Source organism: Serinus canaria, chromosome 2 (genome assembly GCF_022539315.1).
Source record: "Serinus canaria isolate serCan28SL12 chromosome 2, serCan2020, whole genome shotgun sequence".
NCBI lineage: Eukaryota > Metazoa > Chordata > Aves > Passeriformes > Fringillidae > Serinus > Serinus canaria.
In genome coordinates this window covers 3,374,295-3,400,435 of record NC_066315.1, presented here as the reverse complement: position 1 = coordinate 3,400,435, position 26,141 = coordinate 3,374,295, and the positions used below count along the sequence as shown (strand labels likewise).

General features: G+C 39.8%; 1 protein-coding gene across 3 annotated transcripts in view; it reads left to right on the top strand.

Moving 5' to 3' along the window:
• Window positions 1–26,141, top strand: part of ADCYAP1R1 (ADCYAP receptor type I) — a 150,525-nt gene that overhangs the window by 92,368 nt on the left and 32,016 nt on the right. For all 3 annotated transcript variants that reach the window (XM_018909145.3, XM_018909144.3, XM_050971621.1), the window contains 6 exons: window positions 12,273–12,308; window positions 12,911–12,952; window positions 14,664–14,767; window positions 15,741–15,838; window positions 17,358–17,490; window positions 20,127–20,280. In XM_018909145.3, coding sequence (XP_018764690.1) covers window positions 12,273–12,308; window positions 12,911–12,952; window positions 14,664–14,767; window positions 15,741–15,838; window positions 17,358–17,490; window positions 20,127–20,280 — 567 coding nt within the window. The remainder of the gene's footprint in view (window positions 1–12,272; window positions 12,309–12,910; window positions 12,953–14,663; window positions 14,768–15,740; window positions 15,839–17,357; window positions 17,491–20,126; window positions 20,281–26,141) is intronic.

Below are 26,141 nucleotides of genomic sequence, written 5' to 3'. Positions count from 1 at the left end.
ACTTTTAGCACATCCACTCCAGCATGTGCAGGCACAGGCATCACCAAGGTCACCTAACCCATGACCCACTTTAGAAATAAGATTAACTCAATTTGACCTGTTCCAGGTCTTAAGTAAATAGTTACCTGCTAATAAAATAAAATAAATATATTTTTTAATGTAATTGAATTAAATTATTTAAATAAAAATAATTAGATTGTTATTTTATTATTTTATACTTACTTAAACAAAAAATCTATTTAAATAAAAGCAGGAATTTTATTGTATTGATTACATTCATGGTTTTGATTTATTTAAAAAAAGATTTTATTTATTTACATAAAATTGTTTAAAGAAATATAACACAAATTGTTTGCATTAAAATATAGTTTCTTTTGATAAAAATGATAGAGCTGTTAGATGAGCAAATAAATAAATATTATATAATGTATAATATATAATGTATAATATATAATATATAATATATAATGTATAATATATAATGTATAATATATAATATATAACATATAACATATAATATATAATATATAATATATAATATATAATATATTATATATTATATAATATATAATATATAATATATAATATATATTATGTTTTATATAATGTGTAATATATAATATATTATGTTATATATTATATATTGTATATTATATATTATATGTAATATATAATATGTAATTTGTAATATATAATGTATAATATATTATATATTATATGTAATGTATTATATATTTTATACTATATATAATATAATATATTATATATCATATATTATATATTGTATGTAATAAATATATATTATTTTATGTTATATTATATATTTTATATATGTTATATAGGCTTACAATATTTATATAAGCTCTATTTATCTATTTATTGCTCTATTTATTTTATCTATGTAAATTTAAGGGCTTTAATAATATTTTTCAATATTTTCCCCAGGTTTAACAGATCTCCTCCCACACTGTACTTCTCATTTGGCCTGTGGTGAGGTGACAGTATGGCCCTAAGGGAGGAATATTCCATCCCCTGGAAACACATGTCCCATTCTTTATCTCCTCATGGCATCCCCAATAAAGTGGCAGCTGTTACCTGGTGTAGGGCTGGGTTTGAGGGGATTTTGGACATCTGTTCACCAGGAACACACCCAAGATTCATCCTTCATTAGATAAACAAATAAACATTTAACCTGGACTAGCTGGAAATCTCTGCAGATGTGGCTGGGATTGCACTGCTGACCCCAAGGTGGAATTTCAACATCCCAATTGTCAACATCCCAGTCACTCTCCTGGGTAAATCAGCATCCCAGTCACTCTCCTGGGTAAATCAGCATCAGTTTTTGCCATTATTGCTGCTAATTTTAATTAGCTAAGTGTATTTCTTAATGAAGGTTTAATTAAAAAAATCACATTTCATGATGGTTCTCTAAACAATGGGTTATTACAGAGCTGTAATGTTTCTAGGACAAGGATAATCACATTTTGGGGATTTTTACGGTGTCCTCTGGCTGCTGCTCTGGTTCTAGAATATGGAGCTAGGCTGGGCATGGGCACTAATATTTATTAACAGCAAAATTATTCCTAGTACAGCAACATTTTTATATGGCCATAGATAACTTTTACAAATGCAGCAATAGCTTTAAATTATACTTTAAAAAAGTTTATATTCTGAAGCACCTGAAGGTACAACATAATCCCAGGGCAATCATGGGATGTCCTGATCTTAAAGAGTGGGTGGGAAATATCTCACTTGGCTTTGGGTATTTAAATTTAGATGGGAATTTATGAAGTGATCACATGGATTTCTGGTTCAGGGAATAGAAATCCATGGGCTCTTGTAGAAGATGCTTTCTCTGGCCCCTCTCAAATGCTTGTCTGGAGGTGAGCAAAGTCACTGCTTGTTTTGTGAATTTCAGAAAGGATTCTGTCTGCCTTGACTTGGAAGTCTGATTTCCATATGGAGTAAAATGGGAAAAAAAAAATAAAAGAGACCACAAAAGAAAAATTAGTTAACTAAGCTGTCATCTGGAGAGATGCTTTTTGGAAAAATTAGCTGTGTATTTAGCTAAAAATACCAGCTGTTGCTGGTTTTAATCTGCTCTGCTTTAACCTTCACTGCAATTAAAGCAAAGAGTAATTTTTGAGCTGCTGTCAACATCATGCAGAAAGTTCACAGTGAAATTCTCTGTGCTTGGCAACCCTCCCTTCTAAAATTTCATTTCACCTCTCCAATGCTCCAGAATCAGAAAGAATTTTTCATTCTTTTCAGATGGAGACTGTGAGCAAGAACATCATTCTCAAAATCTCTCCACTGGAGATTCCTTCCTCCAATGGAAAAAAGCTTATTCATTCCTGAGTCTTTTCTCATCTTGTAAATTAGGGATGACAGTGCCTTTCCGTCTAGATAATTCCCAAAAATTGCTTTTTTCCCTCTTCCACATGGATTTCTGTGATTGATATCCATCAATCATTATTTCCAGCAGGAGCTGTCCCTTCCATGACCTCTCTGTTGTGTGTCACTGTTTCTCCAGTGCCTTCCCAGCACTGGCTCCAGAAGCACCCACTCCACAACAGGACATGTTTAAAGCATTCTAAGACATATTTGAAGAGGTAAAAAGAGGAGAACCCTGCCAAGCTGTGATGTTACCTTTCAGTAAAACACAGCAAGACCTGGAGATGGCCCTAACACAGTGATCTGCACTCCCAGCTGGAGAATTTTCTCTTCTTTGCTTTTTTTTTATTTTCCAGACAGAGGTGGTAGTGCCTGGCAATGGAAATTTACAGAAGCAAAATCTTTGGCTTTTTCTGCTTGGCACTGCACAGCTGAAATATTCTGGAATGTATAAACACACCCAAATGAAACTCAAGAACCAGATCAGAAATGAACATATTTTCAGTCCTTTGATTTGCAGTAAGAAATAATACAAAGGATAATTGACAGATTCTGAGCACTGCCATATGCTCCACATTTGGGAAATGCTTTCATTCAAAAATCCAAATAATAAATATGAGCAGATTCTTACTGAATCTTCCAGCAGTTCAGGTAGTTTATCTGGTGCTCAGTTTAGGATGCTCCCTGCTACATTTACCACAAAACATGGTTCACTATGTGCCACAGAGAAAATTCTCCCAACTTTTACCAAAGGCATAAAACCTATCCTATGTTGACACCAGGATTAAGGGTTCCTAATTAAAACCCAGCAGAATAAAGAATGTAATCAGGTATTAGAGAGTTTAAGAGGGAATTACATCCTGTGCTCACATTTCAGAACCAAACTCTTTGGTTTGTTGCTTCTCTTGGTTGAACACAATCAGTGCTCAGGCAATGAGCTCTGCTATGCCAAGAAATTGGAAATAGTCTGTCCCTGATCCCATTTGAAACACAGGGAAACACTCAAGTGCTTTGTTGTACTAATTAATTGATTAATTGATTGTGTAGGAAACCCAAACCTCGTAAGTGCTTCACTAGAGATGCCAAGGGTGGACAGTGGGATTAATGAACACGGGGTTAATTGGATTTGGGAAGCAGTCTGTGCCTGAGTTTAGATTTATCCCTAATCAATTAGAACAGGCTGACAAGAGAAGAGTTAATGAGAAGTGGTGCTCTATCTCCAAATCCTTTTGTGTCCTTTCTGGGGTGACAGTCCTGGTAAAGCTTTTAAAAGCTGACAAGGGAGAATGGTACAAAACCCCCAAACTGGGAGAAAAGACAATGAAAGTCATTGACTTCCCAAAGTGAAAGCTGTTGGGAATACCTGCAAGTCACAGTTTCTATTAATTTGGGTAGTGTATTGATAGTTTTTTGTTTAGAGAGGAAGGAAAAGGTATTGGTAAAGATCAGGGGCATCCTAAACACCCGAATATCCCTGGAAGATTTTGTGCTTATTTTCTACTGAGGTAAAAGATGCAGGGTTTGGTTGGCACTGCTGAAATTAAGGTCAGCATTGCAGCAGAGGAAATTGGAAATTGCATTAGCCTGTCAAAAAGGCAAAAGATCAATGCAAAGGTCCAGATTTCTCTTCAAGGATGTTTTGCCTGGATAAGTGTTCCAGCATCCTGCTTGGAAAGTGAGGGAAGGAGAGCCTAGTAACCAAGTTTTCTCTGGAAAACATGCATGATCCATCCCAGCATTCTCATCATAGGAATAATAATGAGCCATTGGAGCTTTTATTTATTTATTTATTTATTTATTTATTTATTTACTTATTGAAGAAACCAGGACTCTGAAACCTTTTTTTCATCCTTAATTTTATATAAGATCCTACATAGCAGTCATCATCAAGTTCTGTGCAAAGGTATCCATTTTATATATAAACCATTTTAAAAAATTTAAAAAGAAGGAAAAAAACATATGAAATGGCACTTGGTAGATAATGTCATTTCCTGCTGGTTTTCATCCATGGGCTTTGCACAAGCAGTAAAGCCATGAGATTGCTCCAGCTTTTCCAAAGAGAGGAGGACAAGCTGCAATTAAGCCTGCATGGTCACAGCATCATGAAGTCCCTCTGCAATGCAGAGAAAATGAGAGGAAAATGCTGTCATCAAAGAATAGTCACTGGATCTACTATTCTATTCAAGTAGCTGAGCCTCTCAGGTGCTTTCTAGCAGAAAAAAAAGACATTTTATGGCCTTTCCCACCAAATTGTGGGGACATGAGGCTCTGTGCCTCTGATACTCAAATGTGCAGCACGAGCAAGAGCTTTTCAGCTGAAGATCAAGCCCTTGGTCCTCTGCAGGGGGACATCCTGCAGTGGTCAGGGGAAAGCTGCAACACAGCTCAAGAGCTTTGTCACTGATCTGAGAGCTGATTTGCCTTGGTGGTAAAAAAAGAAAATCCTGCATCTTTGGGAAGAATCAAGGGTGGAAGATGCTGAGAGCTGCTGAGTGGTTTGGAGAACACTTGGACTGCAAAAGATAATAGATTGAAGCATCACTGTAGGGGCAACATGAGCAGATCCTTCAGCCTTTCCTAATAATCTTTGCTCTGTCCATCTTTCTCCTCTTGACCCAAATGATTGGGAAAAGGGTTCCAGGTGATTGCAGGATTTTAGGTGTGGTGGGCACACGTTCATGCTTACCTTTGAGCAAGGCATTTGATTTGCTTTCTTCTCTAGGAGTTATTTCACAACTGACAATCTCTTTTTGGGCAATGTTTCAAAGTTTTTCATGGTTCTTGTTTGAAAAAAACTTTTTTTTTTTCTCTCAGATATGATCCCTACTCTCCTCAGAGCTAGGAGACCCTTCAATAGTAATTGCATTGATCCTGCACTCTGATGGATGCTCCCATGACAGCCAGACTCCAAGGAAGGACTCACATAATGTTTAGATGATGCTTAGTTGCTATGGTGACCTCAGTCCAGTTCTAGTTTCACATCCTTTAACAGGAAAGAAGAAGAAAAAAACAAAGCCATGATTTCCCTTAAATGTTATGGATCATATCCGTGCATAATCCTACCTTAGCCAGCCCTGTGTGCTCTGGCCTTTCTGTTCTCCATGTGGGACCTCACTGGAATTCTCCCATGATTTCTGGATCTTTTCCCTGTGCCCTGAAGGTAAACTGGGATAGAGGAAGAAATATCAGCCTGTCCCTGCCTTTACTGCAAAGTCTTGCACAAACCTCTGGGTAACAAAGACTTTGCAGAAGCTTTTTCCTTTCATGGTAGGACAAATACTAAACCCAATTGAAAATTCCAGTCTCTCTTCCTCTTATGGGAGAATATTTAAAATCCAGGTGAACTTATCTTCAGTAGATAAACTGGATGGAATGAGTTTGCCCCACAGGATCAGTAACTCAGATGTCCCTGGGTACCAGGTCCTATTCAAACACACAAATATGAAAAAGGCTTCCTAATCTTACCCTTGATTATCCTCTGCCCCAGTTTTCTTGTTTTCTAAAGAAAATGAACAATGAAAATGCTCTCTCTATTTGTGAGCATTCTGTTCACAAATCCCTTTGTCAAGGCAAATGGAGATCTGCAGTAAATGATGGAATAACAGAATCCCAGAATACTTTGGGTAGGAAGGGACCTTACAAGTCCCCTCAGTTACACCCTCTGCCATGGCAGGGACACCTTCCACTATCCCAGGCTGCTCCAAGCCCTGTCCAACCTGGCCTTGGGCACTTCCAGGGATCCAGGGACAGCCACAGCTTCTCTGGAAAACACAAAGAACCACAACAAAGGAGCTGGGATGGTTGGATAATGTGTGTGGGGCCGTGTGTGTGCAGGCACAGGACTGGCAGAGGGCTGATGTCCCTTCTAGGGACACAGTGGGCAGGGTATGGAACCAGAACCCGTGTGGGGAGCTCAGAGAGTGCAGAAAAGCTGCTAAGTAGCCTGCTGCTCCTGACTGTGGCTTTGCCAGCCGGCTGAACAGATTGCTGGAGCAGGAGAGCAGCAGGCAGCCATGGGGAGGGCAGAGAGGAGGCTCAGCGTGGTGGATGCCGCGGAGTCGGGCACAAGAGCTCGCCGGTTTATTTCGTGTTTAGAAATTAAATGTAAAACTTCTAATCAGTGCTATATAATGCAGGAATAAAGAAATTAAACTCCTGCCCAGCCAGCTCCTTCTCCACATAGCTGGGCAGCAGAGAGGAGGCTCAGAGTGGTGGATGCCGTGGAGTCGGGCGCGAGAGCTCGCCGGTTTATTTTGTATTTAGAAATTAAATGTAAAACTTCTAATCAGGGATATATAAAGCAGGAAAGAAAAAATTTAACTCCTGCCCAGCCAGCTCCTTCTTCACATAGCTGGGCAGCAGAGAGGAGGCTCAGTGTAGTGGATGCTGCAGAGTCGGGCACGAGACCTCACTGGTTTATTTTGTATTTAGAAATTAAATGTAAAACTTCTAATCAGGGATATATAAAGTAAGAATGAAAAAATTAAACTCCTGCCCAGCCAGCTCGTTATCCACATAGCTGGGCAGCAGGATAACAAGGGGTTGTAAATGCTTTCCATGGCCTCGCCCTGCCCCAGTGGCTGCACTTTCTGTCGGGACACAATGTGCAGGAAAAACAGTGCAGGCTCTGCATGTTGATCTTAACGCTGTCAAAATCCAAAACCTTTTGGAGAATTACCTTCGTGGAGCAGCCCTCCAACCCACAATACAGAGATGAGAACAACAGGGCTATGGGAGAACTGTGGGCAAGCCAGTTCAGGACTGAAGAGCTTTGGAAGCCTTTCATCCCCTCCTGCCCTGCTGCTAATAAGGGACAAACGCTGGAACAAAAGGGTTAAATGCGAGTTGTGCTCAGATAAACAAAGCCACAGGAGGCCAGGCAGGTGGAGAGCAGCCAGCACAGATTTGGCACCAAGGAGGAGATCTAAAAGGCTCTGAGGCTCATCGTGCACAGGCTGGTTCTTGGCTTCAGCTTCCCCATCTCTGTCCACTTTAAATCAGGAGCAACTGCTGTCGAGTTTCTCATCTGTCGTTGCATAGTGAGGGGTGAGTTATGAGTTCTGGGTCTCAGTAAATAAAAATCAAAGAGGAAAGTCTGATAAATGTGCAAGAAAAGGGCAGGAAAGGTCTGGGTCTCTGCCACCAACTCTGTGGGGAGCCATTGGCAATCCTTGGATTTTTTTTTCCTCCCTCTCTTATCTCTTCCTGCAGAAAACAGAAATAAGGAGTATTTTCTGTACTTGGGCTTTAGAGTTGGTAACTCAGCATTCTGATAGATCTTCTCTAGGATGTCTGAGCAGTGCTGCAAATAACATCTAATTAACAAGGTCAATTAAAGCATTAATTGTAGATTTACTTCCCAAAGAGTGACACTTAAGTCTGGTCAAACAGCAAATAACAGAACCTATCAATACACTGGATAAACCATCCTGAGTTGAGGAAATCAGCAGTTTCCTCAGGAGCTGATTACCTGATAAGAGCAATTATTGATTGAATAGATGCTGTTCTAAGGCACTGTTTTGTATCTGCTGTCATGTCCATATTTCATAGTTTGGGTTTAACTACGTGTGAGAAGGACAGGTGTCATTCAAATAATCCATAAAATTGTGATATTTAAGATGTTGCCATCATGGAATAATAGAATTATAGAATGGTTTGGGTTGGAAAAGATCTTAAATTTCATCCAGTGCCTCCCCTGCCATGGCAGGGACACCTTCCACTGTCCCAGATTGCTCCAAACCCTGTCCAACCTGGCCTTGGACAATTCCAGGGATCCAGGGGCAGCCACAGCTGCTCTGGGCACCCTGTGCCAGGGCCTCCCCACCCTTTGAGCATAAATTTTCCTCCTAATCCCCAGCCTAAACCTGCCCTTTTTCAGTTTAAAGCCATTCCTCCGCATTTGTCACTCCTCTGAAGTCCCTTGTAAATGCAACCCTGGGATTAAACCCCTGAAAAATGTGTTTCCAGTGGAAATGCAGATGAAAATCATATTTTATTTATTCTTCATTCCTGAGAGAGCAATGCATTTTGTTAGACCATTGCATAATCATATCAATGGGCTTTCTCTGCTTCATCAGTGCAGTCAAACACTCCCATTTCTCACTGTTTGTGTCCTAAGAGCAGGAAAACAAGAAGGTTTTTGGGAAAGCCCACTCAGTGAGGGGTCCTGTAGTCCTGCCCACTCCATCACTGACAGCAGAGTAAATTTACTGAGGTCTCTCTAGAGTCTTAAAGGCACTAAGGTGAAAATATAACAAAAAAAAAAATGTTTTGAGGTAATATTGTGAAAAATGAGAGTGTGTCCAGGATTCCTTACAACCCCTTAGATGCCAGGTCAGCTCTATGTAAACATGTTAAAAGTTGTGCACAAAACAAATCCATTTGAACTCCATTTCATCCTCAGCCATGGGAGGAAGCAGCACCAATGTCATGGATTCCTGTCAAATAAATATCCATATTTTGCTGCAGGATAAAGAAACTTGCACTGTCTGAGGGCAGGGCAGCAGCTGCAGTCTGCAGGAATTTATATATATAAGTATCTGGGGTTTATATATATATATATATATATATATATATATATATATGCATCTGTTTATATATATATATTTATATATATAAATTTATATATTTCATCATATATATTTATATTTTTATATATATCTGTTTTTATATATAAATATATCTGTCTATATGTAATATATATTTTATATAAACATACAGAAATATCTATTTATATATGCTTATATAAAATAAATATCATATATGTTTATTTAATATATAATACATAATATATATTTAATATAATAGATACACATATATAATGTATTTGCATTTATCTTTATTTATATATTTTATATGCATATTATATTTATCTCTGTTTATAGATATATAAAATATCTGCATATATAATATATAAATATAAAAATGTGTACAATATATTATATATGTGTTAATATACTAAAATTTAATATTATATATTATATATGTTTATAGTATATATTTTTATATATAAGATATAAATTAAAACATAAATAGATATATATGTTTTATAAATGTACATATACAGATATATTTTATATTTATAAAAATACATCTATTTAAATAATTGCATAGAAATACAAAAATAAATCCATACACCCACAAATATTTTTGTAAATATGTTCATTTTATCCCAGTACTCAATAGATGAACTTTGACTTTTCTGATGTAACTCAGGGCATGATGTTCAATGTAAACCTAATTAACTTCCCAGTATCTTAACTTATTAGTGAAAATTGAGCTGATGAATCAAGCCTAAAAGCCTGTACAGACAAATGTTGTACTGGAACTTTCTCCAGTACATTAGTTAGGACTCAGATATAGAAATATATGTTAATAAAGACTTGCTTGCTCCTACAAATCAGAAAATTAATGTTGTTAGAAAAGTGGGTCCCCTCAAATGTCCAAACAGAGTGAAATGTAATAATAATTTCAGCATGTACACAAAATATTTTTATAACAAGCCTGTTCCTTTCAGAAAAACTGCATTAATGTGTTTTAACTGTTATTATGGATGTCACAAAATTAAAAATAACTAAAATTTATTATTTTAATATCAATGAGACTGCTATCTCTCTTTAGAATTAAATAATGATAATTTTTATGTCATGTTTTTTAGATTGTAGGGGGAAAAAAAAGCTGCATTCAAAACATTTAAATTTAAGAGAAATGTCTTTTTCTGAGCCATCACTGTAATAAGCAGGATGTCAGGAACATCAGGCATCAATCTACAGAACACTGGCCTGGTCTTTCTCCAGAAAGAATTCTGCACAGTTTTAAGGTCAAATTACAAATAATAAACTAAAACTGGATTTTTATGAGTCAAAGAGGTTTTGGGGAGTTTTTCCTGCAGCTTTTTCCACCCTGCTTGTGTGGGTCAGTGGGAGGCACAGGCTGCTGTTTTAGGTGACCTCCCTCAGGGGACAAGTTCCATCAGAGCTGCTGGCTGGAGTGGCAGATGCTGTGAAAAGCACCATGAAAGAAGTGATAAAGGAGGGGTGGTTTGCTCTGGGATCCTCTGATACACCCACAGATAAAAATCCCCACACCACAACCTGAGGTCTGCGTTCTGAATTCAGATTTTGGCACCACATCCTGATTTTAGCAACAAATTCCTAAAACTGAGCTACACAGCTGCTAATAAACCTGGGGTTGGGTGGATTTAGGAGGAAAAAAGCTATCTCCAAACTATTCTGCAGAGCAGAAGAGATAAATATTCTGTTATTTAATATTCCAATATTGACCATCACTGAAGCCACCCCACCATCCCTGATATTCTGCCAGGGATGTGGAGCACAGGGTCAGCCCTGTGCAGCAGCTGAACCCCCTTGGCTGCAGGAAAATGTTTGCTCAGAGCACAGGAGGCACCTCCTCAGAGATCAGAGATCTGCCCAACATCTGCAGACACCCAGGAATTCGAGTCACAGAATATCCTGAGTTGGAAGGGACCCATCAAATCATCCTGTCCCTGCACAAAATCCCAGCCTGGGAGAGGTGTCCAGTCTCTCCTGGAGCTCTGGCAGCCTTGGGAATGTGACCATTCCATGGGTCAGTGCCCCACCACCCTCTGGGGGAAGATTCTTTTCCTAAAATCCAGGCTAAATTCTTCCTGTGGAATCCTGGGAGCTGCAGGAGCTGGGCAGAGAGGGATGGAGACTGTGGGTGTTCTCACTGTGCCTTCCAGGATCAACCCTCCAATCTCCCCGGTGGGTTGGATGTGTGGGATTGAAGTTTAATAATCCACCCAAAGTCACAATACAGCCTGCCTGATGCTTCAGATGAATTTTCTATACTCTCACCATCATTTTCACATTAAATCCTGCTTTTTCTGTCTTTAAAGCTATAAAAGCACATCAGATTTACTTTAGAGACACAGAAATCAAGGAGTTTCAAATTATTATGTGAATTAAAAAATAAAACCCCCCACATTTTATGCCGTGCTGAAAAGCCTCCTGTTATTATTTTATTTCTTTAGATGCTTTCTCCTTTCCCATAGAATCCAAATCAGTCTTTGTTTGGATTCCACTTCTAACAAAACCCTTCTCACACAATTTGGTGAAGGTTTTGCCAATCCCTAATCAACATTTGACCACTGGGGTTAAGAGGGGAGCAACCTGGAGCCCTGTTGGGGCTCCAGAGGATGCAGAACTGAACCAAAGTGAATATTTCAGCTGCTCTAGGGGTCAGGGAAGTGCTGGGGAGGTTTTTTGAGAGCGATTTGCAGCAGCTCCCTGAGGCTCCTCTGTGCACGGTGCAGCAGCTCCACTCCCTGGCTCCAGGCAGCTTCTCCTGCATCCCCAGCTGAGCCAGAACCCACCCAGGATCCAGGAAAACCTGATTTCAGCCCAGTTCTGGTTAAACATTGAGCTCAGGGGCTTGGGAGGTTGGTTTGGCATCATTCCAACAAATTTTTATATTTTTTGGAAGAACAAAAGAAAGGGAGATTTCTAATGTAAGCCCAAAGTTTTGTCATTTCCCATTGTGATAGTTGTGGTTTAGGATATTAAGCACCATGGGTTTGGACACAGTGTTTTGGAAATGTGTGAGTTTTTTCTACTTCAAAATATTTCTCTAAAAATAATTTTTAAAAAATCCACAAAAAAGCTCCTACATGCATTTTTCTTATTCCTCCTAGAGTCTGACAAAACTTCATGAAACCAGATATTTAACAATACCCCATCTTCTGAAAACCCTTTTCCACTCATAAATATGCAGGATTAATAGAAAAATAAAGATTTAAACTTGCAGTTCTCATCTTTAATGGGAGTCAAACTTTTATCAAAATTAAATTGCAACCTATTATCATTATGAATTAATTATTTTCATTCTTTTAATTGCAGGTTGGGAAGTGGATAATTTGGGGCAAACCCATGCAGGTAAGAACCAGTTGTGCTGCCTCAGTACTTCTGTTCCCCAAAATGGTGTGCACATGTTAATTTCAGATTATTAGAAAGTTGTCTGTGTATCAACAATGATACATTGGTATTTAACTGTAATACTTGCACAAAAAGTAAAATTAAAGGTCTCATAAGTCTCTATAAATCAATGTGATTTTACCTAAAGCCACAAAATTTTACTATTTTATTTAAATCAATTCATTCCTGCTCTTTGTCATTGATGGATAGAAATAATTTTTTATTAATTCTCTGAAAGCTGGTCAAATTTATATACCTGAGGATTATAAATGTAAATTCCTATAGAAACCATATTTTACTTCTATATTTTTACAATAAAGTTTGCCCCTGTTTATTGTTTGTGTTTTTAATTCTAAATTTAGAGGTTCAGCTTTGATTTAAACTTTCAAGTAGAGCTGTGTTTAGTTCCTGAGAAGACAGCACCAAGTATTTATTGCCTTTGGGCCTGATCTAAACAAATAAAAATCACTTGCACTCCATTCACTGCTTTCCACTGAGACTAGTTTGGGCTCTAATAGAAAACACAATCAAAACAATTTCATACCAAATTTCCACTTTTGTAGGTGATTATGACCTGCTGGAAAGCACAGCCCAGTCTCTCCTAGGTAAGAAACAGAGCCATGGAAATTTTTGTCTCTCTTTTTATTTATCTCTCTGTTTAAAAGGAAGCTCTCAGCTTTTTTTTTCTTTTTTTCTTTTTTTTTTCCTGCAGTTTTGGTATTATTTTCTAATCAGTTCTAATTGTTATGACATATTTTCTGCTCTGTTACTTCTAGCAATATTATGAAAATTTATTCCTCCTCTATGAAGCCTTGCAATCTAAGAAGTGTGCTGCTATAAATTATATCTACCTGCTTAACAGTAATTACTAAATGGTGTTAAAGGAAGTCAGCACCATGATTCAGTGTTTTTTTTTTCCATTGAAAACTGGGGATGAATGTGCAAGAGTAATTTAACAAAATTTGCCGAGTAATGCAATGTTCTCAAACGAATGCTGTGATTAAAGAGATATATTCTGCTGCATGGATGGCAAACAGAGTCTCTTAAATAAGGTTAAAAATAAGGTTATGAGAGACTAAACTGCTCTAAGAAGGCAAAGCAGCACAACTTTAATAGCAAGGAGCAAAGCCAAAACTTGGAAATTTCCATCAGTTTTGGTCAAGGTGCAACTGAAACTCCAAAAAGTGTGATAATTTGGTAAATTGATGCTGTTCCTTTGTGCTGGAGAGGAAGAAGTGCAGCAGTAGCCCATCCCTAATTCTTTTAGGAAAGCCATTGAGCTTTGGGAAGAATAATGGTGATTCAAAAGAGCCCCACAGGGGCTGTCCTGCCTCAGCTTTGTAGGTAAAATCTCCTGAGTGTCAGGAGATTCTTCCTCTTCTGCCCCCAAGTCTTCATTCTCAGTAAAGTTTTAAAGCCTAAGTTCATCAGTGAAACCATTTAGGAGTTGCTTCTTATGTGAGATTAGCCAAAAAATTATGGGATTTAGTCAATACTTGCTTAAAATTAAGGTTATAAACCGGGATTGGAATAATTAATAGACAGAGGAAAGAGAGAAGCTCTGAATTCACCACCTGAGGCCACCCTGGGCATCTGGAGATGGAGAAGAACACATTGCCATGAAGACAGGGATGGGAGAGAGATTCCCAGTCCATGTTCCTTTTTCTCCAGACCCTTCCCACAAAGTCACTCTGAGATCAGAGCCTGGGCTTGGAGATAAACGTGTGGGATGTGTCTGACCTGCCTACAGGAGAGCAATCCAGCTGCCTCTCCATGGGTGTATAACCCATGATTGTCTGAGATATCCCACAGCATCCTGACTGCCTTCCAGCACCCTGACCAAAACCATCATGCTGGTCTGGTGTTCCTCACCAGTCCCATGCATGTGCCTCAGGTATAAACCATTCAAAATAGCACAAAGGGCCTGGTTTAAATCACTGGATTTCCCCTTGGGCCATGTGGAGTGGAGATACTTTCATCAAAGTTGGAGTCACCAGATCCTTTTTGAAAGAAATGGACATTTAGTTGACCCCTGGTTTAGGAACCTTTTTAAGAATGAGCTCTTTGGTGGCCTGGAGACACTGAATGCACTGATTAAATATTTTTGCTCTCTGGTGACCAAGTGCAGTAATAGCCATGCCTGTTGTAGGACTGGATCATTCAAGACCTCATGAAATTTCCAGAATTAAATCTATGGATAGGCAGATCTACAGAGCTTCCAGCAGAATTTTGGGGTTTTCTTTGCATCAGGGGGTGGGAAGGGATGTCCTGTTTTTTTTTCTTGGGATGTGACATTCCCATCTGCCCTTGGCACAGGGGACATCAGCAGGAATTGCACTGAGGATGGCTGGTCTGAACCTTTCCCTCATTATTACGATGCCTGCGGCTTCGATGAGAACGAAACAGAGTCTGATAACCAGGTGGGAAATTATCTCATCATTAAAAACAAACGAAGGGGGGAGAGGGGAAGCAGCAGACTGCTCTCTGTCCAGCCTCTGGTCGTGTTCTGATAATGATTATTACAAACAATCAGATGTACATGGGTAAGGGAATAAATCACACAGCCTCCATTTTCTTCATGGTGGAAAAAGCCCATTCTTTATTCAAATAACTCCTTTTTATCCAGCTTTACAGACCTCCTGTGGGACTCCAACTGCTCAGGAGTTTTCTTGCCAATTACTTATTGGTTAGCAACAAGTTTTTATTCTGTATTGACTGGTCCCTCAAAGCCCTGGTGTGTACCTGTAGGAAAAGTTGTTTATGAAAGACAGTTTTCATTTTTCTGTCTAACAGTGTAAAACCAGTTTATACAGGTGCCAGTTGTTTTTCACCCAGGAATATGCTGAATATGTTGTTATTTGTTATGTTAACTAATTGCTCACACCAGGATTGCTTTCACATGGGAACTTGCAAAGTGCCAGCTTGCCTTAGGAGAGCAGGCTAGCCAGAGCAGGCCTGAATTTATGAAACCTTTCTTTATGATTTTCCTACCTTACTGCAAGACATGGGTATAAAACTGTGAGAAGGCAGATCTGAATCCTTCCTGGGCCTGTAGTGAATATTTATGGAAAATGAGCTTTTAGTGTTGATGTAGCTTGGAACTTCTAGAATCACAAGTTCTCAATTCCCCCCTGCTGACAAAGAATCTCTTAGCCAACTTTTTTTTTTTCGACATATAATTAGAAAAAAAATATAGATGGCCTTTGCTAGCTCAGTGATAAATAACCTCAGGGTGTGCAGAGCCAGCTGTAGAGCAGAGCTTGGTGCACAGTGAGATCTCAGAAGAAACGAGGAGAAACCAAAGACACAAATCCTGCCTCTGGCTCCTCCTGCACGCTGGCAGCTGTGTGGCTGTGGATGAACCCTTTAACCCTGTGGTTTTTGCCTCCCAAGGATTACTACTATCTCTCAGTGAAGGCTCTGTACACGGTGGGATACAGCACTTCCCTGGTTTCCCTCACCACTGCCATGGTCATCCTGTGTCGCTTCAGGTGAGTGGGGACAGCAGCAGGGAGATGCTCAGGCCCTGAGGGAGGAAGATGGAGCTCAGCTGCCCCAAACTGAGGTCAAGGTTTTATCTCACCAGAGGTAGAATGTGGAATTTGCTGGGTCCCCAGGATGAAGGAGGAATTGATGAATCTGACTCTATGTTCTTAGAAGGCTAATTTGTTATGATATGATATTATTATATTAAAGAATGCTATACTAAAACTATACTAAAGAATAGAGAAAGGATACAGACAGAAGGCCTAAGAAGATACTAATGAAAAACTTGTGACTCCTTCCAGAGTCCCCACACAGCTGGATGGTAATTGGTCATCAAGTAAAAACGATTCACATGAAACCAATCCAACAACTAACTGTTGGATAAACAATCTCTAACTACATTCTAAAGCAGCAAAACACAGGAGAAGCAATCAGATCATTCTCTGAGGCTTCTCAGCTTCCCAGGAGAAAAAATCCTGGCAAAGAGATTTTTCTGAAAATATGACAGTGACAGTAGAATAAGAAGGGGAAGATCCTTTAGCTGAGTTGCTCCCCCAGCTTGGACACTCTCCAGAAGTTGCATTTCAGCAGAGTGCAAATGCAGCAGGAGAACCTGTGGGTCTGGTTTATGAAAATTCACAAGCTGCATTGGGCTTGTTCTGTTGTCTATTTTATGCTTCTCTACATCCTTTTACAAGAAAATCCCCAAATCCTCCTCTTTCTCAGGTTTAGGACCTGTAAACTCAGGTTTGTTGTTGCTGAAATGGCTCCCAAGGTATTAAAAAAGTCTCTTTTTTCCCAGCCCCGTAATTGAGGAAGAAGTGGAGATTCCTCAGCTCTGCTTTTCAAGGCTGTTTATTCTCTCTTATCTATTCCATTCCCTCTCTGCCCTGCTGAGCTCTGTCCACCAGGTCGGGCTGTGGCTCAGTCCCTGCCCTTGGGATGGTGTTGGCTTTTTATACTAAGAACTGTGTGCTCTTTATTTACAATAATTTTCCAATACCTATGACCTACATTAGACAGTCTGTCTGTACTCTAAACCAATCCAGAAGTGTCACCATCACAGCAGAAGATGGAGGACAAGAATAAGAAGAAAAAGGACAGGACACACCCAGATTCCTCCATCTTGCCTCTTGAACCCCCATTCTGAATCCCCAAAATTCTACTTTTTCACCCTGTGATAAATTCACTGTCATTCTACTCAAACCCTTGTGGCTTGTAACTCCTCACACAAAGTTGGGAATGGCTTCCATGGGCTAAAATCCAAGGCACAGGTGTGTTTGACTCTGTGCCAAGGTCTCTGAGCCCTCTGCCAGGGTCTGGAGTCCTCCAGGGCAGCCAGAGGAATGTTCTGGGTCCCAGCACTGCACTAACACAGTCTTGGCTCAGATGTTGCTGTTCTTAGCACCAAGGCGCTCTGGTAAAGTGTGTTCAGGCCCAGTGTGACATTTCCACAAAATAAAACTATTTTATTCTATATTTCTCTTTTTTTTTCCACCCACTCCCTTCCTCTTTCCTCTCCAGGAAGCTTCACTGCACCCGGAATTTCATCCACATGAACCTTTTTGTTTCATTCATCCTGCGTGCAATATCTGTGTTCATCAAGGACGGGGTTCTCTATGCTGAGCAGGATGGAAACCACTGCTTCATCTCCACGGTGAGTCCAGCTGAAACCAAATCCTTCTCCTTGCCTTTTCTCAGCTCAAGATAACAAAAAGCAGAGGGGCAGGCAGCAGTCTGTGGAGGATCATGAGTTATTAGGGTAAAGGTGTTTGACTTCCAGTTCTCAGCCAGAGTGGGTGTTTCATGTTGTGATGACACCAGTGTCCTTCAGAACAAACCTACAGGCTTTATTCTCTGACTCTGCCCTGATTGTTCCTCCCTTTCCCAGATCTGCTCAGTCATGGGTGGGATGAGAGCAGACACAAGCAATTTCCTTCATCTGGAGGTCTGGTTTTTCTCCAGAGCCTCATTTGTTCAGGATGTCAGGCAGAGGCACATGCAAACAGGGTGACCATTCAGACACAGAATACACCTGATGGCCACACTCTCAGAAAATCACCAGCATTGCCCACATCTTTGTCTCTTAAATATCTGGTTCCATGCAGAGCACTCTTTCACTGATGCATTTAGCATTTATTATGTGTAAATCCCAATTCCTTTCACATTTAAGGCTAGTATTTGATATGATAAATCAGCTCACTGGGTGTAATTATGATAGAATTACGAAACTGAGCTCTCCTTTATCCACCCAGTTATGGATAAAGGATAAATTCCCTGTGAGTCACTTCCACAAGGCAAGTGCAGCTGTGGAGTTTCTTAGTCAGCCTTTTCTTTGTCATTGAGAATAGTTTTTGCTCTCAGTTCTTCTCCACAAGGAAGCTGAAGCCATCTTAGGTCTGTGGTTTGCTCCTGCCACTCTTCCAAGGGTGGCATCTGCCTCTTTGTTTGGCAACACTTAAAGCACAAAACACATAAAATCAGCCAGTTTATGACCAGAACTTCAGCCTGGGTAGAGCTTCCATGAAGAAACTCGAGATCTGATGGTTTAAACACCTTGATGGTGGATTTGGCCCAGAGGTTGAAGTCAAAGTGGGAGCTAATCACAGCCTCCAGCAGGAGCTTCCATTTTATGCACAGCTTCTGCTTGGGTTTGCCAGATAATCCCCTTTTTCATCACACAAAACACACAAAACACCAATTCATTAAATTATATCCTTTTCTAACCCAAAAATAAAACAATTAAAAAGTATTTAAAAAACTTTTATGCTACTTTCAGTTTCATGTAAAAAGTAAAACAATACAAATATTATAATTCACACCATCACAATCAAAACCCAACTATTTCCTAATTACAATGCATTATAAACATTTCTTAACCTATCAACTTTCACCACACCATACTGTAAATACCTCAAAACCAATTATCCAAAATTACCTCTCATGAATCATACTACTTTCATAATTCTATTTCTCAAAAATATCTATTCTTATTTACAAAACCATCCTTTAAAACTTATTTCTAATTCCATTTCTCTCTCAACAATATCTGCCCTCTTCCATAACATTTCTAAATTTTTAAATCAGCATTTCTTATCTCAAAATTTACATACAAATTCATACTAGGTAAGTCTTCTATCAGACTTGTACAGCTTGCTTGCCACCTTAGGCCTTTGTCCCAGAATCATTTAGGTTGAAAAAGCCTCAGAAATTGAGTCCAACCATTCCCAAGCACTGCCAAATTCACCCCTGAACCTCATCCCCAAGTGCCACATTTCCACATCTTGTAAACACCTCCATGCGTGGTGACTCCACCACTGACCTGGACACTGTTCCAGTGATTGGCAGCCCTTTCAGGAGAGAAATTTTCCTTAATATCCAAACTAAACCTCCCCTGATGCAATTTAAGACAATTTCCTCTTTTCCTAGCATTTGTTACCTGGGAGAAGAGACTGACCTTGTTACCACCTCCTGTCAGGGACTTGTAGAGAGCAGTAATGTCCTCCCTGAGCTTTTCTCAAGCTTAAACAAACTCAGTTCCTTTTTTCAAAAATTTCATATTCTATTTTAATTTTTTTCTATTTTTATTTTTCTTATATTTTAATTTTATTTTATTTCTATTTTAATTTTATTTCTTTTAATTTTTAATTTTTTTAATTTTTATATTCTTTATTATTTTAGTTATAGTTTTCTTATTTCTTTAGTTTGCTGCTTCCCCCTCTTGTCCATGAATGAAAGATTCTATCTTTATTTTTTTACAGCTGATCACTCAGCCTCCTTTTTCCTCACACATACTTCCATTTTCTGTCCTTGAGTGACGACTCTGATGATGGATGGCAAGGAAGTGCAACTCCCAGCTGCACACAGGAGGGTTCATCCTTTCAGATCCCACTCTCAGGGCTTCCCACAATCATCCTGCCATTTCACATCTTCTCTGGGTTTCTCAGCACACAAGTGGATTTTTTCTTCCCTGCATGTAATCCTGGAAGGGGGTTTAAATCCAGCAATTGCTGTTCACTGGGGCTGTGAGCCCTCAGCAGCACAGGATGTGCTCAAGCTGCTCTGAACTGCTCCTTGACCTCTTCCCACTGGTAAAATTGGCTTCCTCCCCATCCTGGCTTTGCTGTCTAAGTGATACCTGCCATTCTTCCCATTCTTTAAAACCTTTACCATTAAAAGTCTGCAATACCAGCCCCAGCTCTTTCCACTGAGAGATCTGGAGAGGCTGAAAGCATTTCTGCTGCTAGGCCTAAGCAATGCAGAGATAACTTTGTTCTCCTCCATCCCCTGCAGGTGGAATGCAAAGCAGTGATGGTGTTTTTTCACTACTGTGTCATGTCCAACTACTTCTGGCTCTTCATCGAGGGGCTGTACCTCTTCACTTTGCTGGTGGAGACTTTCTTCCCAGAGAGGAGATATTTCTACTGGTACACAATCATTGGCTGGGGTAGGTGGCACTTCTTGTCTCCAACGTGTCTCAGTGTGCAGGATGGCTCCACAGACCATGGGTGGTATTATTGTGTTTGTGGGGTGCCCCGTGGCAGGGAGGAATGATGGATCTGACTCCATGTGCTCAGAAGGCTGATTTATTACTTTATGATACTCTATTATATTAAAGAATGCTGTACTAAACTATACTAAAGAATACAGAAAGGATACAGACAGAAGGCTGAAAAGATAATAATGAAAACTCCTGAGTCTCTCCAGAGCCCTGACACAGCCTGGCCCTGAGTGATCAATAAGTCAAAACAATTCACATGAAACCAGTGAAACAATCCCCTGTGGGTAAACAATGTCCAAACACACTCCAAAGCAGCAAAACATGGTAGAAGCAAATCAGATAATTATTGTTTTACTTTTCTCTGAGGCTTCTCAGCTTCCCAGGAGCAAAATCCTGGGCAAAGGGATTTTTCCAGATAATGTGACTGTGACACAGTATTTTCGTGTCAGGTTTCAAACTCTAATTTTAGTCTTGAGGATGTTGAAAATATGTTGGAATGATGTTAGAATTCGAAATGCAGGGAACTCCCAGAACTTTGGGTCTGTAAGCCAAAGCCTAGAATTAAACCCAGGATTTGATCTGAGACCTTGGAAAAGGCTCCCAAACTGAGGTGACAAAAGGGAGAATGTGGATTTATAGTTTAAAGCAGAGAGACACTAAGTTAAGTAAAGTTAATTTTAGAGTTTTAGAGGTTAAGGTACATTAAAATAAAAGTAGCTACAAAGGTAAACAAGGGATTTAGAAGGCAGCACTGTGGGTTTTTTTTTGTCATAACAGGATTGGCTAAGAAACACATGGACCCATGCTTAGAAACATACAGACCCGTGCTCCCACTGTAGCATGGGTCCATAAGACAAAATATTTAAGGATTGGGTCAAAAACATAAATATCCTTGTTGGCAGTGTTTTATTGGTCAATAACTCCTTAAAAGATGTTGTAACTCAGGGTCTTGTGACCTTCTGAACCATGCTGCAATCATGTGAGCTGAGCTCACCCTTCCTGTCTATGTAGGGGATAAGAAAAATAAACTGCATCATCAGAAACAATTCAAAGGTCCCATCTCAAAGTCCTTCCAAAATTCCCCACGAGTGAATTGTCACAGCACAGAATTACCACTGCAGCCCAAGCTGTGCTGTGATTTTTTTGTGTGAATAGAGTTGCACTGAAATCTAGAGGTCACCACATCTCTTGCAGAGGAGTAATCTACAACAGAAAATTGCCTCCTGCAAGATATCATCTAAACATCAGCTTCAGCATAACCAAATCTGCAAGGCTAAGTCCAGTCCATTTTCTAAGGCTACATTTGTGCCTTTCTTTCAGATAATAACTAAATTGAAAGTGTATCCAAAGGGAATTCACATCTGCTTATCCTACCTGGATGGGAAATAAAAGCTTGCACTGGGAAGGAACAATATTTATTTCAGAAAAGCCAGTTAAATGATGATACCCATGGTAATTATTTTTCATTCTGGCCTTCTGGATTTAAATTGATTCCTGTGATATGTTAATGCAAGCAATTCTTTGCAGATGTGTTTTGTGCAGAAGTCAGATGGTGAATGCAGAAGAATACATTCATTTAAAACGTTCCCTGAGAATATTAAACTTGATTTTTATACTTTCAGACACTTTTGAAATAGAAATAATCCTGTATATTCATATTTTAAAATAGAAATAATCCTGTATATTCATGTGCAAAATCTACACACAAACCCCATGCCTTAAACTACTCTCCTTTGGAAAAAAAAACATCCTTATGTAGCCTGAACCTTCAAGAAATCAAAAGATGGTCTTGTGTTTTGCCTCCTGAAGCAGCTGTACACAAACCAAAATTTTCATCTCCTGGCAATGACTCCTTACAGTAGGGAGAGAAAATCTTTCTAGAAGGTAGAGATGTAGAGAAGGTATAGAGAGAAATGAGTCAACAAATTACCATAAAAAATCTGTGCCATAAAAAGGCTGTTGGATGGTTACTGGAAAAGGCCTTTGGGAAAGAAACAGTTGGAAAAGGTGTTCAGAGTTCCTTTGTACCTCCACAGCTGTAAATTCACATTATAGTTGAGAGAAAAGTGTGTTTCCAGGGAGAAATTGGGGGTTATGTACATGGAAATCGGATCATTAGAAAAGAAAGCAATGCAATTTTGCAATTTGTAAAACCTTTGTAATCTGAGCATAAATCAGAGGTTGAGTTCCTTTAATGAAGTTTGCACAATTTTCATATCTGTCTGTGGATTTGTCTGAATGTCAGAATGTTGAAAACCAGCTTATATGAACTGACTTCTGTATTATTTTAATTATTGTCATGAGTGAGCTGCCCAGATGGATTCCTTCTGTAATGCAACCTCAAAATATTTCATTTTTAGTTGAGTGCCATAGATGTTAACTAGCATTGAGCTAAACACTGGACTTCACAGAATCCCAGAATGGTTTGGGTTGGAAGGGACATTAAAGATCATCTATTGCACCCCCTGCCATGGGCAGGGACACCTTCCATTATCCCAGGCTGCTCCAAGCCCTGTCCAGCCTGGCCTTGGACACTTCCAGGGATCCAGGGACAGCCACAGCTTCTCTGGGAATTCTGTCCTGGCCCCTCCTCACCCTCCCAGACAGGAATTCCTTCCCAATATCCCCTCTGGCAGTGGGAGCCATTCCCTGTGTCCTGTCCCTCCATCCCTTGTCCCCAGTCCTTTCTCCACCTCTCCTGGAGCCCCTTTAGGCCCTGCAAGGGGCTCTGAGCTCTCCCTGGAGCCTTCTCCAGGTGAATTTCCAAGCTCTCTCAGCTTTTATGCCCAGTAAAGGGTCTCCAGGCCTTGGAGTATCTCTGTTGATGCATCCTTCCCTTAGGATGAGGGAAGAGATGAGAAAGTTGACTCCATGATCAGAAGGCTTGGTTTATTATTTTATGATATATATTATATTAAAACTATACTAAAATAATAGAAAAAAGGATTTCATCAGAAGGCTGGCTAAGAATAGAAAAGGAATGAATAACAAAGGTTTGTGTCTGACTGAGACAGTCTGGACAGCTGGGCTGGGATTGGTCATTGATTAGAAATAACCAGATGAGACCAATCCCAGATCCACCTGGTGCATCCCACAGCAGCAGATAAGAATTGTTTGCAGTTTGTTCCTGAGGATTCTCAGCTTCTCAGGAGAAAAAATCCTAAGGAAAGGATTTTTCATAGAACGTGTCGGTGACACTCTGTGGCCTCCTTTGGGTTTATTTCAGTGGGTCCATGCCCAGCTTGGATAGCTTGTCCAGGTCCAGCTTGTGTTGGTGGGCACAACACTCCAAGCAGCATCAGCAATATCCATTAATAACTCTTGAGATTTGAACAGTTCTGTTTTGTTTTGTTTTGTTTTTTAAACACAATTATTTTCTCATCTCCCACATGTTTCAGCTGAACTCACAGTTCCCCTGATCTGGTGGGAACAACTGGCAATTTGCAAAGCCAACAGAGGCACTTCCAGACTCTTGGATTCCGTCTCTGAAGGGCAAAAGCAGCTCCTCAGCTCAGGGCTGGTGGGGAGGGAGATGCACTGAAGCAGTGAGGAAGAAGAGCTCACTCAGCACTTTGCAGCATCTGGATGTTGATCTGTTTCTCCAAATGTGCTGAGACCTCAGTGTGCTCATCTTGAGGGATTAATGAGAACTACACAGGGCTCTGTTGATCCAGGCAGTTTTTTCTTCCTAAATCTGCAATGTGTTGGTGAATTCTCTGGATGGACTGCTGTCTTCCTGAGCTCTCTGCTAATGCCTGCTCCTAATGATGCCTCAGTTTAGCTTTTATATTTTTCACATTCTGTGCTGCTTTAGTGTGTGGGTCTGAGCTTCCCATCAGGGCATGGTGAGCTCTGTGCACAGAGCAGGGAGACAAAACAATTCCTGCTCCAGCTGGGCACCAAGGACAAATGAGCCCAATCTCAGGCCAGGAGCACAAACCCCGTGGGCTGGAGAGAGAAAAACAAGCAGGGTGGGAGTGCCTGGGCTAAAGCTGGGCTGGGACAATGAACTGCAAGGTGGGAATGGAGCAGAGCTGATCCCAGGGAGAGACCCCGGGAGCGCTGGTGCATTTTGGGGCCATTTTGGGTCATCTTGGGTGCAGCCCTGGCTGGGCTCTGCTGCTGCCCAAGGTGCATCCATGGAGGAGATCCTTGGAATCAATCCCTGCTTTATTCTTTAACTCTGCCAGCCTCTGTTCTAGCTCAGCCTTCACAAGACATCACTAATCAGGGCAGCACAAGTCAGCAAGAATAAATCTCAGCCTTCAGGGCTTGTCTGTTTTCTGATGTTCCTCAGAAGCTGAAAAGGAGGCAAAGGAGAGATGGAAATCTTTTGATGTAAAGAAAAGTAGTGTGAGGGTTTGTATATTCATACAGCAGATGGTTCAAAGCTCCAAGCTGATCTGAAACATGGGGTTTTTAAAATGCATTTTTATGACAGGTTTAGTTTTAATTCTGCCTTCCTGCACATTTTACAGATTTGGAACACTATTCATAACATCAAAATTTATATAGGGGAAACTAAATAAAACATGAAACCCATGTTTGATAGAATCAAAGAATGGTTTGGATTGGAAGAGATCTTAAAACTCATCTCATTCCCACCCCCTTCCCTGGACACTTTCCACCATCCCAGGCTGCTCCAACCCTCATCCATGGACACATCCAAGGATGGGGCACCCACAGCTTCTCTGGTCAAATATTTGATGTTTAAAGGTTAATTTGATAAAATTAAAGTTTGATATTTAAAAATTAATCTTAACTCTTTTAAGAGAAAAAAAGAACTTTTCCTCAGTGTTTTCCAGGTATTCACCTGTGAGAAAAGCAGACTTCAACTGAAATTTATTATGCATGATTTCTTCTCCCCAAACCCTGTCATTTTATTTCTTTATTTCATTTTTCTTTCAAATTCTTCTCTGTGTGGTTGTTTGAAGGAGGAGGGCCCCATCAGTCACCCAGGTCTAACAGGGATATTTTTATTTCTGATGGTGGGAATTTGATTAGACAGAGGCTCGTCTAAGTGGTTCAAATTACTGATTAATTAATGTGACATCAACACAGCCTTGCAAAATGTATTAAATATAATTGTTCCTGTCAACTCACCACAGTCTAGTTCACTGCTGGGAGCTGGAGTTATCAAGGTCCCTGTTTTGTTTGGGTTTTATAATTTCATTTTTTCAGATGTCAGCAGTTTCTTAGTCAAAGATTTTATTTACCATACAGTGGAGATCCAACTTACCCAGTGCTGTCTCGCATAAATGCATTATTTTATAAAAACATTTCCACTGGAAAAAAAAAATCACATCTCTAGGATTTTTAGAAAGGAAAATAAGTCCAGGTTTCTCAGTGAATTGTTACTGTTTCAATTAAATTTGCATTTTACATGCATTTTTTGGAAGTGAAGAAACGTCTGAAATAGGAATTAAATCCTTATTCCAATACTCTTTTTTTGGAGTCTGTTGGTTTGTTCTGGTATTTTTTAATGGAAAAAATTAAATATTCCTGTGAGCAGAGGAAACTTCTCATCTGGGAATAAGTAAAGAAAAACTGGTTATTTACACAGTACCAGAGAGAATGCAGCATATGTAAATCATTTACAACAAAACCAGAGAAGAATACACAGAATCCAGCAATGCCATTCCAGCTCAACATCTGGCACTGCAATTCTTGCCTGATTCCAGTAGCTCTAAACATGGATGTGGTTGAGTCTCTTCTGTCCAGACTTTCTTGTATTCTTCATGCAGCAAGATGCAGCAAAGCCCTGAGCAGCAATGACCTGGCACAGCACCATTCTTTCCTGCTCCCAG